The 15,212-nt window shown below is 43.6% G+C and overlaps 1 protein-coding gene across 3 annotated transcripts in view; it reads left to right on the top strand.

The window, feature by feature from the left end:
• Positions 1-15,212, top strand: part of LOC132406173 (dedicator of cytokinesis protein 8-like) — a 239,078-nt gene that overhangs the window by 50,859 nt on the left and 173,007 nt on the right. For all 3 annotated transcript variants that reach the window (XR_009516088.1, XR_009516087.1, XM_059991466.1), the window contains exon 10: positions 11,362-11,442. Coding sequence is in view for 1 of the 3 variants with exons in the window: in XM_059991466.1 (XP_059847449.1) it covers positions 11,362-11,442 (81 nt within the window). In the remaining 2 variants the exon portion in view is untranslated. The remainder of the gene's footprint in view (positions 1-11,361; positions 11,443-15,212) is intronic.

Genomic DNA, 15,212 nt, shown 5'->3' with positions numbered 1-15,212 from the left:
AGTACCTTGAAATATCGTCCTTAATATCCAGTCTATAATTTCCTTCCATTTGCGTTCTCCGTTCTTAACGAGTGGAGTGACATTTGCAATCTTCAAGTCCTCCGGGACCATGCCAGAATCTATTGATTCTTGAAAGATCATGACCAATGTTAGAATCAGAATCAGGTTTATTATCACCGGCATGTGATGTGAAATTTGTTAACTTAGCAGCAGCAGTTCAATGCAATATGTAATATCGCAGAGAGAAAAAAAAATAATAATAATCAATAAACAAGTAAATCAACTATATATATTGAATAGATTTTTAAAATGTGCAAAAACAGAAATATTGTATTTTTTTTTAAAAAGTGAGGTAGTGTCCAAAGCTTCAATGTCCATTTAGGAATCGGATGGCAGAGGGCAAGAAGCTGTTCCTGAATCGCTGAGTGTGTGCCTTCAGGCTTCTGTATCTCCTACCTGATGGTAACAGTGAGAAAAGGGCATGCCCTGGGTGCTGGGATTCCTTAATAATGGACACTGTCTTTCTGAGACACTGCTCCTTGAAGATGTCCTGGGCACTTTGTAGGCTAGTGTCCAAGATGGAGCTGACTAGTTTTACAACCTCTTGCAGCTTCTTTCGGTCCTGTGCAGTAGCCCCTCCATACCAGACAGAGATGCAGCCTGTCAGAATGCTCTCCACGGTGCTACTATAGAAGTTTTTAAGTGTATTTGTTGACATGCCAAATCTCTTCAAATTCTTAACACAGTATAGCCACTGTTTTGCCTTCTTTATAACTACATCGATATGTTGGGACCAGGTTAGATCCTCAAAGATCTTGAACTTAAAGGTGCTCACTCTCTCCACTTCTGATCCCTCTTTGAGGATTGGTATGTGTTCCTTCGTTTTACCCTTCCTGAAGTCCACAATCAGCTCTTTCGTCTTAACTGACGAAGGGTGCCAGATTGTTGCTGCAGTACCACTCCACTAGTTGGCATACCTCACTCCTGTACGCCCTCTCGTCACCACCTGAGATTCTACCAACAACAGTTGTATCGTCAACAAATTTATAAATGGTATTTGAACTATGCCTAGCCACAGAGTGTATATAGAGTCATGTGTATATAGACAGTAGATCAGTGGCCAAGCACACACCCCAGAGGTGCGCCAGTGTTGATAATCAGCGAGGAGGAGATGTTATCACCAATCTGCACAGACTGTGGTCTTCTGGTTAGGAAGCCGAGGATCCAATTGCAGAGGGAGGTACAGAGGCCCAGCTTCTCAATCATGATTATGGGAATGATGGTATTAAATACTGAGTTGTAGTCGATGAACAGCACCCTGATGTAGATGTTTGTGTTGTCTAGGTGGTCTAAAGCCATGTGGAGAGCCATTGAGATTGTATCTGCCGTTGATCTATTGTGGTGATAGGCAAATTGCAATGGGTCCAGGTCCTTGCTGAGGCAGGAGTTCAGTCTAGTCAAGACCAACTTCTCAAAGCATTTCATCACCATTGATGTGAGTGCTACCGGGCGATAGTCATTTAGGCAGCCCACATTATTCTTCTTAGGCACTCGTATAATTGTTGCCTTTTTGAAGCAAGTGGGAACTTCTGCCCGTAGCAGTGAGAGGTTGAAATGTCCTTGAATACTCCCGCTAGTTGGTTGGCACAGGTTTTCAGCGACTTACCAGGTACTCCATCAGGACCTTCTGCCTTGCGAGGGTTCACTCTCTTTAAAGACAGTCTGAGACAGAGATCACAGGGTCATCAGGTGCAGCAGGGATCTCCACAGCTGTAGTTGTGTCTTCCCTTTCAAAGTGTGCATAGAAGGCATTGAGTTCATCTGGTAGTGAAACATCACTGCCATTCATACTATTGGGTTTCGCTTTGTAGGAATGTATCTGTTGTCTCTTCAGCTACCTCTCTCAGGACTCTTGGATGAAGTCCATCTGGCCCAGGTGACTTATTTACCTTAAGACCTTTGAGTTTGCCGAGCACTTTTTCCTTTGTAATAGCAATGGCACTCACTCCTGCGCCCTACACTCATGCACCTCTGGCATACTGTTAGTGTCTTCCACAGTGAAGACTGATGCAAAGTACTCATTAACTTCATCTGCCATTGCTTTGTCCCCCATTACTACCTCTCCAGCGTCATTTTTCAGTGGTCCAATGTCAACTATCATCTCCTTTTTACGCTTATACAAGTGAAATAACTTCTAGTGTCCTGCTTTAGATTATTGGCTAGTTTGCCCTCATATTTCATCTTTGCCCTTCTTATAGCTTTTTAGTTGTCTTTTGTTGGATTTTTAAAGCTTCTCAGTCATCCAACTTCCCACTCACTTTTGCTACCTTATATGCACTTTCCTTGGCTTTTATGCAGTTCTTAACTTCCCTTGTCAGCCACAGTTGCCCAGTCCTGCCATCTGAGAACTTCTTCCTTGGTTGGACATATCTGTCATGCGCCTTGTCAACTATTTCCAGAAACTTCAGCCATCTCTACTCTGCCATCATCCCTGCCAGTATCCTCCTCCAATCCACCTGGGCAAGCTCCTCTCTCATGCCTCTGTAATTCCCTTTATTCCATTGCAATAATGAAACATAGAAACATAGAAAACCTACAACATAATACAGGCCCATTGGCCCACAAAGCTGTGCCGAACTTGTCCTTACCTTAGAACTACCTAGGATTAATCATAGCTCTTAATTTTTCTAAGCTCCATGTATCCATCCAGGAGTCTCTTAAAAGACCCTTTCGTTTCTGCCTCCACCAACACTGCCGGCAGCCCATTCCACCACTCACCACTCTCTGCATAAAAAAAAACTTACCCCTGACATCTCCTCTGTACCTACTTCCAAGAACCTTAAAACTGTGCCATCTCGTGCTAGCCATTTCAGCCCTGAGAAAAAGCCTCTGACTATCCACACAATCAATGCCTCTCTCATTATCTTGTACACCACTGGTGGCCTTGTTACTATTGAGTGGTTTATAAGAAACACCCAGTAGAGTTATTGACCCCTTCCATCACTTCTCTGACTTCCACCACAGACATTCCGTAGACAACCCCTCCATGTCTTCCTCCTTTTCTGCAACTGTGACACTATCTCTGATCAACAGTGCCGCAGCCCCCACCTCTTTTGCCTCCCTCCCTGCCCTTTCCAAAACATCTAAAGCCTGCCACTTGAGGTAGCCATTCCTGCCCCTGCACCATCCAAGTCTCTGTAATGGCCACAAAATCATAGTTCCAAGTGCTGATCCATGCTCCAAGCTCATCCACTTTATTCATAATACTCCTCGCATTAAAATAGACACATCACAAACCATTGGTCTGAGTGCATCACCTGTCTAACTTCCCTTTTGCACTGTCTCCAAGCTTTCTTTATTTGTGAGCCAACCTCCCGTTCCTTTGTCACTTCAGTTCAGTTCCCACCCCCCAGCAATTCTAGTTTAAACTCTCCTCAACAGGATATTGGTCCCCCTCAGATTCAAGTGCAACCCGTCCTTTTTGTACAGGTCACATCTGCCCCAGAAGCGATCCCAATGATCCAGAAATCTGAATCCCTGCCCGCTGCTCCAATCCCTCAGCCACACATTTATCATCCACCTCATTCTATTCCTATACTCCTGTCACGTGGCCAAGGCAGTAATCCCAAGATTACTACCTTTGAGTTTCTCCTTCTAAACTTCCTTCCTAACTCCCTCTGGTGTGTTTTCAGGACCTCCTCCCTTTCCCTACCTATGTTGTTGGTACCATTATGTACCACGACCTCTGGCTGTTCTCCTTCCCACTTCAAGATATGCTGGATGCGATCAGAAACATTCCAGACCCTGGCACCTGGGAGGCCAACTACTATCCGCGTTTTTTTCCTGCGTCTACAGAATCGCCTGTCTGACCCCCTAACTGTAGAGTGCCCTATCACCGCTTCCATCCTCTTCCCTTTCCTACCCTTCTGAGCCACAGGGCCAGACTCTGTGCCAGAGGCATGGCCACTATTGCTTCCCCCAGGTAGGCTGTCTCCCTCAACAGTACTCAAACAGGAGTACTTATTGTCAAGGGGTAACAGCCACTGGAGTACTCTCTAGCATCTGCTTCTTGCCCTTCCCTCTCCTGACTGTTACCCACTTATCTGTCTCCCCAGGCCCCAGAGTGACTAGCTGCCTATAGCTCCTCTCTATCACCTCCTCACCCTCCCTGACCAGACGAAGGCCATCGAGCTGCATCTCCCTAACACGAAGGAGCTGCAGCTCGACACACCTGGTGCAGATGTGGCCATCCGGGAGGCTGGGTCTCCAGTACTTCCCACATCTGACACCGAGCACAGAAAACCGGCCTCACACATGTGCTTTCTGTCTGTATTCTACACAAGTAACATACCTCACCTTGACCCGTTATCTCCAAAGCCTTCCTACCCTGTCTCCCTCTACTCCTGCGCCCGCTCTGTAAAGCCGTCTTCTTTTTAAACTCTTCCTGCTGTTCTCACTGACCGACCTCCATGCGCTTATGCAATCGTACCCTGTTCAAGCTGCTGAAGAAATCACCGTCACCTCCTCAACTCTGCTCACTTTCAAGCTCTTCCCATTGTTCTCACTGGCCGACCTCCATGCGCTTGTGCAGTCGTGCCCCGTTCAAACTGCTGAAGAAATAGCATATGACTTCTGCTTCTCCCTCTCAAATTGCAGTATGAATTCAATCAAATTATGATCACTGCCTCCTAAGGGTTCCTGTACATTAAGCTCCCTAATAAGATCTGGGAATTCACACAACACCCAACCTAAGATGGCCTTTCCCCATACATATTGAAGTCCCCCATTACAATTGTGTCATTACCCTTATTACATGGCTTTTCCAGCTCCTTTTGAAAACTTAACCCCACATCTTGGCTACTATTTGGAGGCCTGTATATGATTCCCATAATGGTATCTTACCCTTGCAGTTTGTTAACTCTCCCCACAAAGATTCAACATTCTCTGACCCTATGTCACCTCTTTCTAAAGATGTAATTCCATCTCTTACCAGCACAGCCACTCCACCGTCTATGCCTTCCTGCCTGTCCTTTCAATACAAAGTGTATCCTTTGCTGTTAAGCTCCCAGTGATGGCCTTCTTTCAGCCATGGCTCTGTGATGTCCAGAATGTCAGAGCGACCAATCTCTAATTGTGGTCAACACATGCAAAATGCTGGTGGAACACAGCAGGCCAGGCAGCATCTATAAGGAGAAGCGCTGTCGACGTTTCGGGCCAAGACCCTTCATCAGGATCTTCCCATTCCCCTGCCCTATTAGTTTAAACCACTCTCAACAGTTCATGTAAATCTATCTGGAAGAATATTGGTTCTCTTCAGATTCAAGTACAACCTGTCCCTTGTGTCCAGGGCCCAATGATTCAGAAATCTGAATCCCTGCTCCCTGCTCCAATACTGCAGTCACACATTTATCTGCCATGTCATTCTATTTCCATCTTCGCTGTCGCATGGCACAGGCAGCAATCCTGAGATTACTACCCTTGAGGTCCTGCTTCTCAGCTTCCTTCTTAACTCCTTATTTTCTTTGTTCAGGACCTCCTCCCTTTTTCTTCATATGTCATTGTTACCAATATGTACCATGACTTCTGGCTGCTCACCCTCCCTTTTCAGGATACTGGGGACATGTCCAGAAACACCTCGGACCCTGGCACTTGGGAGGCAAACTACCATCCATGTTTCCTTTCCACATCCACAGAATCACCTCTGCCCCTGACTATAGAGTCCCCTATCACTGCTGCCATCCTCTTCCTTTCCCTGCCCTTCTGAGCCACAGGGCCAGACTCAGTACCAGAGGCACGGCCACTGTTGCTTCCTCCAGGTAAGGTGTCCTCAACAGTACTCAAAATGGAGTTCTTATTGTCGAGTGGGACGGCCACACAGGTGCTCTCTGCTATCTGACATTCCCCCTTTCCTCTCCTGACAATTACACATTTATCTGTCTCCTGTAGTCTTGGGGTGACTGCCTCCTTGTAGCTCCTGTCTGTCTGCTTCACTTTCCCTTACACACCGAAGATCATTGAGCTACTGCTCCAGCTCCCTAACATGGTCTCTAAGGAGCTGCATCTCGATGCACCTGGTGTAGAAGTGGCCGTTGGGGAGGCTGGAAATCTAGAAATTCCACATCTGGTGCCCAGAACAGAACACTGGATCAGCAGACATAGCGCCTATGCTCTCAAGGTTTAAGGAAGAAATGAACTTGCCTACTTGCCTTGCCTTGGCCTGTTTTTGCCAAAACCTTGTTGAGCAGCTGCACTACTCTGCTTCAGACCACTCTGACCATGACTGCTCCCACATGACCACTCCGCTAGGCGGTACCTCTCTTTTATAGAGACTGCGCTTCCCATCAAGAATCTTAGTCAGACCTGCACGGGAATGCTCCGTATGCCAATCAATGACTCCCATCAAAAAACTCGCTGCTTTCTCAAGCTCTTTGTTGGACCTGCGCGGGAACGCTCCTGTTGTGTCTGTGCAGTACTCCAATCAATATCAGATATTCACTCTGATATCCCTTGTCTTTAGTGCATACATTGTTCCAGAAATGTCGAACATCATTTTCCATATTACCTTAATATTTCCATAAAATATATAATAGAACATTTAGCTCAGTGGTTCCCAACCACAGGGCCACAAAGTGTGCGCTACTGGGCTGCGAGAAACAATATGATTTGGCGATATGAAACGATATGAGTCAGCTGCACCTTTCCTCATTCCCTGTCACGCCCACTGTTGAACTTGAACACACGTGAGGTCATTACGCACACAAGGTCATCAGTCGGTATGAGTGAAAAACAAACGTTGCTTGAGAGTTTCTTTGGAAGAGGCGGTAGGGGACATAAAAGGCCTAAAGATGATGATAATGCAGAGACAGCTGAGGCTGAGACTGCAAAAAAAAAGAAAGCTTCCTTCAATAGAAAACTGTTGGGAGAAGCTGCAGCTAACAAGATGGCACAGGTTTCTCTTCCAGCCACCACAGTTTCAAGGAGAATCGATGTCATAGCGGTGGACATCGAAGCACAGCTGTTGATTGGCTTAACGAGTCACCATGGTATGCTATCCAGGTTGACGAGTCTACCGATGTCCACAACAAGGCAATACTCATGGTTTATGTGTGATATATATTTCAAGACGATATACACGAGGATATGTTGTACACACTGCCGCTGCCAACTAACACAACTGGGGCAGAACTATTCAAGTCTTTGAATAACTACATGTCAGGCAAACTAGACTGGTTATTCTGTGTTGGAATATGCACAGACAGAACTGCAGCTATGGCTGGACGGCTGTCTGGTTTCACTACCCGAGTCAAAGAGGTAGCTCCTGAATGCCAGTCTACACACTGTGCCATACACAGGGAAATGCTGGCTAGCCGAAAAATGTCACCTGACCTTAACAGCGTATTGAGTGACATTGTAGCCCTTAACTCACATCTGTTTAAGCAGCTTTGCGAGGAAATAGATGCAGAGCACAAACGCCTTCTCTTACACACTGAAGTCAGGTGGCTATCAAGGGGGAGAGCCCTGGCCGGGGGTTTTGAGTTAAGAGAGCCACTACAGAGATTTCTTTCAGGAAAAATGTCACCACTGGCAGCACTCTTCAGTGATGAGGAGTGGATAGCAAAACTCGCTTATCTGTGTGACATCTTCAACCAGCTCAATGAACTCAATTTGTCACTTCAGGGGAGAATGACAACTGTCTTCAAGTTGGCAGATAAAGTGTCTGCTTTCAAAGCCAAACTGGAACTGTGGGGACGTGAGTGGACAGGGGCATATTTGACATGTTCTCAACATTAGCTGGGATTTTGGGAGAGACTGAGGCTGCACCATCCTTCTCACAGCTGGTGCACGATCACCTAACTTCACTGTCAACAGAATTCGGGTGTTACTTCCCAAACGCAAATGACCCAAGACGTGCAAAGGAATGGGTCCATGACCTATTTGTGAATGTCCATGTCAGCGCGGGAGGAAGATCAACTCCTCAAGCTTCAAATGACGGTGGGCTGAAAAATATGTTTGACATAACACCTCTGTCGGCATTCTGGATCAAAGTCAAGGCTGAATATCCTGAGACAGCCACGAAAGCTCTGAAAACGTTGCTTCCATTTCCAACATCATATCTCTGAGAAGCGGGGTTTTCTGCAATGAATGCAATGAAAACTAAATTGCGGAATAGACTGGACATAAGGAACCCCCTTCAAGTCTCACTGTCTCCCATCACCCCTCGATGAGACCATCTTGTTGCAGGGAAGCAAGCCCAGGGCTCCCACTGATTCAGCAATATTGGTGTGTTGCAATGATTTTATATGTTCATACGAGGAAAATATGTGCTGTGTGTTTAATATCCAAACGTTACTTAAAATGTTATGATGCTATTGACTTATAAGTGACTTATAATTGACTTATCACCATATTCATGCAAGGAAAATATGTGCTGTGTCTTTAATATTAAATTCATTAGATAAACTCTCTTGGAAATGGAATTGAGTGTATTAATTAGCCACTTATAAGTGACTTATAGTCTCACCTATATTCCAGCCGTGACTAACACACTCTTCCCCTCCCCCCCCCACCCACCCCAGTCGGCCGGTCCACAAGAATATTGTCAATATTAAACCGGTCCGCGGTGCAAAAAAGGTTGGGGACCCCTGTTTTAGCTCATCGAGTCCATGCAAACTCTCAAAATAATTCTGTCTCCCCACTTGCTTCCCCATAATTTCTTCTCTCAAAATATAGCATCTCAACTTCCATCTGACCCACATAACAGTTCTTGGGATCTAGTACTTAACATGTTTAGATCGTCCATCTTTTTTCTTTATTAATATGGCTGTAACCTTTTCTTTACTTTTTCTGTTGTATTTCTTTATTCTATTGCAAATGCCCTCAAGAAAGCGAATCTCAGGGTTGTATATGGTGACATGTATGTACCTTGATAATAAATTTACTTTGAACCATGAAAATATTGATCTTCACTTGGTACCACCTCTGTTCTCCTTGCAATTCCAAACATGAATATTTTCTTACTTTTCCAATACTGATGGTATTTTAGAAAAAGTTTAAATTTGAATAAGGTGCAGACTAAAATGAAAGTAGAATGTAGAGTCTTCATGTGGTGGGTTTTGCCACCAAGAATGGTGTTTTAGAGACTCTACTGTGGTATTTGTGAAGTTTTGTAATAGTCTGATGTCCCCTGAGGTATCATTAGGATATTGGAACAAGAATCTGCAGATGCCTTGTGACCCTTTGGAGCATCGATGTCCAGCGGGATCCTGGGCTACAGTCCTTCACTCTGTGAAAGTGGCAACACAAGGAGACAGAGTTGTGGAAGGCATGTGACATGCTTGCCTTCATCAATCAGGGTATTTAGTTCAAAAGTTGGAAAGTCGTGCTGCAGCCGTATAAACCCCTGGTTCAGTCCCGTTTAGAGAATCTCATGTGTTTCTGGTCACCACACTATAGAAACGATGTACGAGAAGCTTTGAGGGTGTGGAAATGATGTTCACTGGGATTCTGGCTGGATTGGCGTGTATCTGCTATAAGGAGCAGCTGGACCAAATTGAGTTGTTTTCTGTGAAAAGTCAAAGGCTGAGGGATGATCTGACAATCATAAACAATTTTGAGAGGCACAGGTAGGGTAGATAGACAGTCTTTTTCTCAGGATGGAAATGTCAAAAATTGGATGTATAGGTTTAAAGTGAGGAGAGTTAAGGCTAAAGGCAATTTACAAGCCAGTTTTTTTCTTTGCGTAGACACCAGCTGGTTCTGATGAGGGGGTGGAAGCAGATATCTTAGTAATATTTCACAGGCATTTAGCCAGACACATGAACAGGCGAGGAATAGAAAGAAAGGACCATGTTCAGACAGGTGGAATTATGTAATTTGGCATCTTGATTGCTGCAGACGTGATGTGCCGATGGGCTTGTTCCAGTGATATTGCTCTACGTTCTCAGCTGGAAATCTTGAAGCAAAAATAGAGGATGCTGCAGGCATCCAGCATTGCTGTGGAGAGCAACAAGAGGTGATGTTTCATGTTAATGAACCTACATCAGAACTCCATTTTCTGTCTCTAAATGTCCCCAATTACTCTACTAACCAGATGGCTCATTGGAATCACTATGGCAATGCTGGCTTCACCCTATTAATCTTGCTTTGTCCATCCTTTACCACCCTCTTTGCAACTTAAAACTAACTTGTTTATCATTTTCCCAGGTGTGATAAGAGTCTTCAACCTAAAGCGTTAGCCCTGTTTCTCTTTCTACAGATGCTGCCTGATCTGCTGAATATTTCCAGCATTTTCTGTTTCTATTTTGAAATATCTTCTTTTCTATTCCTCTTTCCTGCTTAGAGCTGTAGAGTCATACATCTACAGTGCAGAAACCGGTCCTTCGCCCTGTCTTATCCATATCAACCAACTTGTGTATCCAAGCTGGGTCCAATTGCCTGCGTATCCTTCTAAACCTTTCCTATCCACATACTTGTCTAAATGTCTTTTAGATACTATACTTGTACCTACCTCCTCAACTTCTTCTGGCAGTTCATTCCATATTCCCATCAGCCGGGTGTGTTGGACATGCTTATATTCTGGGTGACTAACAATATCACAAGTCCTTTTCATTATTTCAATAAGGCAAGATCATCCTAAAATATAAATATAATTAGATTTGAGGTGATGTATATTGATTAAAAAGAAATAGGAATGTATCTTCATATATTTTATTGATATAAATCAACCAGCAGATTTATGGGCACAGCTACTCAAACCTGTGCTTAAAAATACAAATGGACTCATTTGATTTTTATCTTGCAGAGTGAGATTTGCAAATGAGTTCATTGCTCAGCAGGAGTTAATGTTTCATTCAGAAAAAAGTGATGTGATCGGGCAAGGTGGAGATACAAAATGGCAAATCAGAGAAAGAAACCAATTCTGTCAAGAAATGCACAAATAAAGCTGTAGAATAGGAATATTTAAATGTATGAAAGGATGGAAAGAACAGGATGGGAAATTGGTTTTATCTGTGTTCCTCCTCTAATTCTTCTCTGTCATCTTTTTTTCAAGCAAGGCTTCCTTTGCAACCACATGTTGTTACCCCGTTCTTTGCTGGAGATCTTTAAAAGCTATTTGACCAATAGTTGGGGTCTTATCTTGACATCACCTTCAAAGGATGGCAGCTCTAGCCATCCAAATTTCTACTTCTCAATTTGACTAAGAACCCAACTGACTCAGACCATCAGTCTGAGCCTTAAGTTCAGATTGTTCATGGGAGTCCTTTTCATAATGGTGACCAGATTTGCTGTGTATATTCTGGTTTGATGTTCCATTTTTCTCCCATGTCTCCAACATTCATCAAAGCATTATGTTTCCTGCAGGTGGAGAAGGTTCTACAGCAGGGCAGCATTGCTGAATGTGCCGAGCCATATATGAGTATTAAAGAGTGCGAAACAGCCAAGGTATGTGATTGTGGTCTCTCAATCCCTCACTTCCTCCTCCCCCCAATGTCAGCAAGATGTTCCAAAATGCTAAAGAAATGTCTCCTCCACTCTGCAAAATGTTTTAGTGTCTACAAGTGCAGCTGCAACAATATTCACAGAGTTTGATATCAACCAAGACAAAGTAGTTTACACATCTGCACCTGCAAAGGCACAATTTGAATCCAGTCTCTCCCATTAATGCTCTGAACTATTCAACTCGGTATTCCAACAGCACTTTCCAAACCTGTGACCTCTGACACCTTGAAGGCCAAAGGAAATAGGTGGAAAGGAACACCATCATCTCAGGTTCTCTTGAAAGTTACACACTATGCAGACTTTAAGATGTATTGCTATTCTTTATTATGCTTGATCTAAGTCCTGGAACCCCACATAAGAACTCTGCACGAATGTCTTCACCAAAATGGACCAGAGTAGTTTAAGAAGGTTATGAAAAGTCCATGTTCCAAGCCTTCCCTATTAATGCTCCCCAACTCTTTCTGCACTACATTGACAACTGCATTGGTGCTCCTTCATGCAAACATGCTGAGCTCATCAATTTCATCAACTTTGCCTCCAATTACCAATGTACCCTTAAATTTACTTGATCCATTTCTGATGCCTCTCTCCCCTTTCTTGATCATTCTGTCACCATCTCTGGAGACAAACTGTCTACTGATACCTTTTATAAACCTGTGAACTCCCATGGCCATCTTGACTATACCTCTTCCCACCCTGTCTTCTGAAAAATGCCATTCCCTTTTCTCAGTTCCTGTGTCTCTACCAAAACTGTTCCCAGGATGAGGCTTTCTTTTCCAGCAGATCAGAGATGTCCTCCTCCTTCAAATAATGGAATTTCCCTTCCTTTAGCATTGATGCTGTCCTTATCCTTCTCCAGACCTTTACCTTTTTCACCTATCACCTCCCAGCTTCTTACTTCATTTCTCCTCCCACCCACCTGGCTTCATCTATCACTTTCTACCTTTTACAGCTGTCCCTCCCTCCCGCACCCCGCCCCCACCATCCCCGCACCTTCTTATTCTGGCTTATTATCCCTTCCTTTCCCATCCTGATGAAGGGTCTCGGCCTGAAACATTGACTGTTTATTAATTTCCCTAAATGCTGCCTGACCTGCTGAGTTCCTCCAGCATTTTGAGTGTGTTACTTTAGTTTAAGAAGGTTTCTTTTTCTTAGAGCAATCAGGGATGGGTGGGAAATGCTGTTTTTTCAATTAATGCCTCCATCCTGTTTTTTTTAATAATCGTGTAACTGCATTCAGTCATACTCGTATTAGCCAATACTTCCCTCAACAGAACACCTGTTTACAAAAAATCTTCATGAGGACAAATTACTTGGTGTGAATCCAATATCTGTATCAGAATGATTTTTGTTATTTCAGTTTTAAGGGAGAGATTTATGATGAGTTAATTAACTATTAGGTTAATGAATATTAACACTGTGCTTTAAAAACATTTAATTTCTGTTCATTTCTTGTTTCTGTTGTGATACCTGTGATAAATGTTGAGATTTTACTCCAATTTTTATCCTCTGTTGGTGTATGGTGGACTCTTTTGGAAGAGTAGAGTGCAGTTTGCCTCATATAAACATTCTCTTGGTGTCGAGTTACTGACTCTGCTTGTGGGTAGACTAGACAATTCACTGCCAGGCTTTATCCTACTGTGTTTAAGTCCTGTGTTTACAGGGAGGCGATGTTAATGCATCAGGTTTAGTTAAAGGGAAGCTGACACAATGAATAGAGGCATGGTTCGTGTTGGGCGTTGTTGGTGTGAGTAATTGATGTAACTGGTAAGTTAGGGTGTGCTTGTGTGAATGATTGAGAAGGACGTGGCTGACAGGAGGGGTAGTGAATGTTGCTATGTTGTGGGAGGAGATCGTAAACGTGGATGAAGCAGCTGTCGGGAGGGGCTGGTGAAAAGAGTTTGACGGTGAAAGAAGATAGCGAATGAGGATTGGTGGACGAGGAAGGGTTGGTCTATGGGATGTGGCATGATCTGAACAATTCGTGAATGGGGATGTGCTGGGTACAGAAAAGATTAGTGAAAGAGGCGTGGGGCAGGTACAAGAAAATGGCTAATGGGGCTATAATGGGAATTAGGAAGGGTGGAAGGTATGGGTGTAGTGAATGTGGATGTGGTTAGTGGAAGAGCTTTGTAAATATTTAATTATACAAATATTTCAGTGAGCTACTCTGAAATAAACTGATCACCACTGGTGTTTATTTGACTTATACTGTCTAATCATACAGCCAAATGATGTTCCAAAGTGCTATGCAGTGATTGGTATTTTTTGTAGTTATAACTCGCCAGAGTCAACTTGTGTGCAGTAGGAACTCATGAACAGCAAAATGGTAATGAGCAAACATTATGCTTCAGTAACATTGAGGGATAAATATTCACAGGACAACAGGGATAAACCATTTCCTCCTCTTGTACATGTGATTTTATACTTCCCGAGTGCAGAACTATACACTGCAGAGTCCCACATAGGCTAATGTAATAACCTGCTTTGTCGGTTGGTTGTCCAGGACAGTGCTGAGAATTTCTTTGTCTTAAGGTTAATGCCATGGGATCTTTTCTCTCAATCTGGGATTCAGATAGATATCAGCTTATGATTGGCTATTGCAAAGCAGCACATCTGACTGTGCAGCACTCCCTCAATTCTACCCCTCTTGTCAGCCATGTTCAATACTAGAACATAGAACAGTACAGCACAGTACAGGCCCTTCAGCCCATAATGTTATGCCAACCATTTAAACTACTCCACGATCAACCTAACCCTTCCCTCCTACAGTATTGTGCACAAGTCTTAGGCACGTATATACAGTGCCTATAAAAAGTATTCCCCCCCCCACCCAGAAATTTTTATATTTTATCATTTTACAATATTGAATCACAGTGGATTTAATTTTGCTTTTTTGACACTGATCAACAAAAAAGGGCTCTTTTGTGTCAACATGAAAACAGATCTCAACAAAATGATCTAAATTAATTACAAATATTAAACACAAAATAATTGATGGCATAAGTATTCACCCCCTTCAAGTCAGTATTTAGTAGATGCACCTTTGGCAGCAAGTACAACCTTGAGTTTGTGTAGGTAGGTCTCTTATCAGCTTTGCACATCTGAACACTGCAATGTTTCTCCATTCTTTCTCACTAAAATACTCAAACTCTGTCAGATTGCATGGGGATTGTGAGTGAACAGCACTTTTCGGCCACAAATTCTCAGTTCTCAAATGCTGGACTCTTAACTTGGCCTCTCCAGGACATTACATTTGTTGTTCTTAAACTGTTTCTGTGTAGCTTTGGCTTTATGTTTGGGGTCATTGCCTTGCTGAGAAACAAATCTCCTCCCAAGTCACAGTTCTCTTGCAGACTGCATCAGGTTTTCCTCCAGGATTTCCCTGTATTTTGCTGCATTCATTTTACCCTCTACCTTCGCAAGCTTTCCAGGGCCTGGTGCAGTGAAGCATCCCCACAGCATGATGCAGACACCACCATGCTTCACAGTAGGGATGGTGTGTTTCTGATGATGTGTCATGTTTGGCTTACGCCAAACATAGAATTTAGTCTAATGGCCAAAAAGCTCAATTTTGGTTTCATCCGATCGTAGAACCTTCTTCCAGCTGTCTTCAGGTTCTCCCACATGCCTCTGGCAAACTAGCTGAGATTTCATGTGAGCTTTTTACCAACAGTGGGCTTCCTCTTTACCACTCTCCCATACAGCTGCAA

Source organism: Hypanus sabinus, chromosome 16 (assembly GCF_030144855.1).
Source record: "Hypanus sabinus isolate sHypSab1 chromosome 16, sHypSab1.hap1, whole genome shotgun sequence".
In the NCBI taxonomy this organism is placed as follows: domain Eukaryota; kingdom Metazoa; phylum Chordata; class Chondrichthyes; order Myliobatiformes; family Dasyatidae; genus Hypanus; species Hypanus sabinus.
This window is presented reverse-complemented; position numbering and strand designations above follow the sequence as displayed.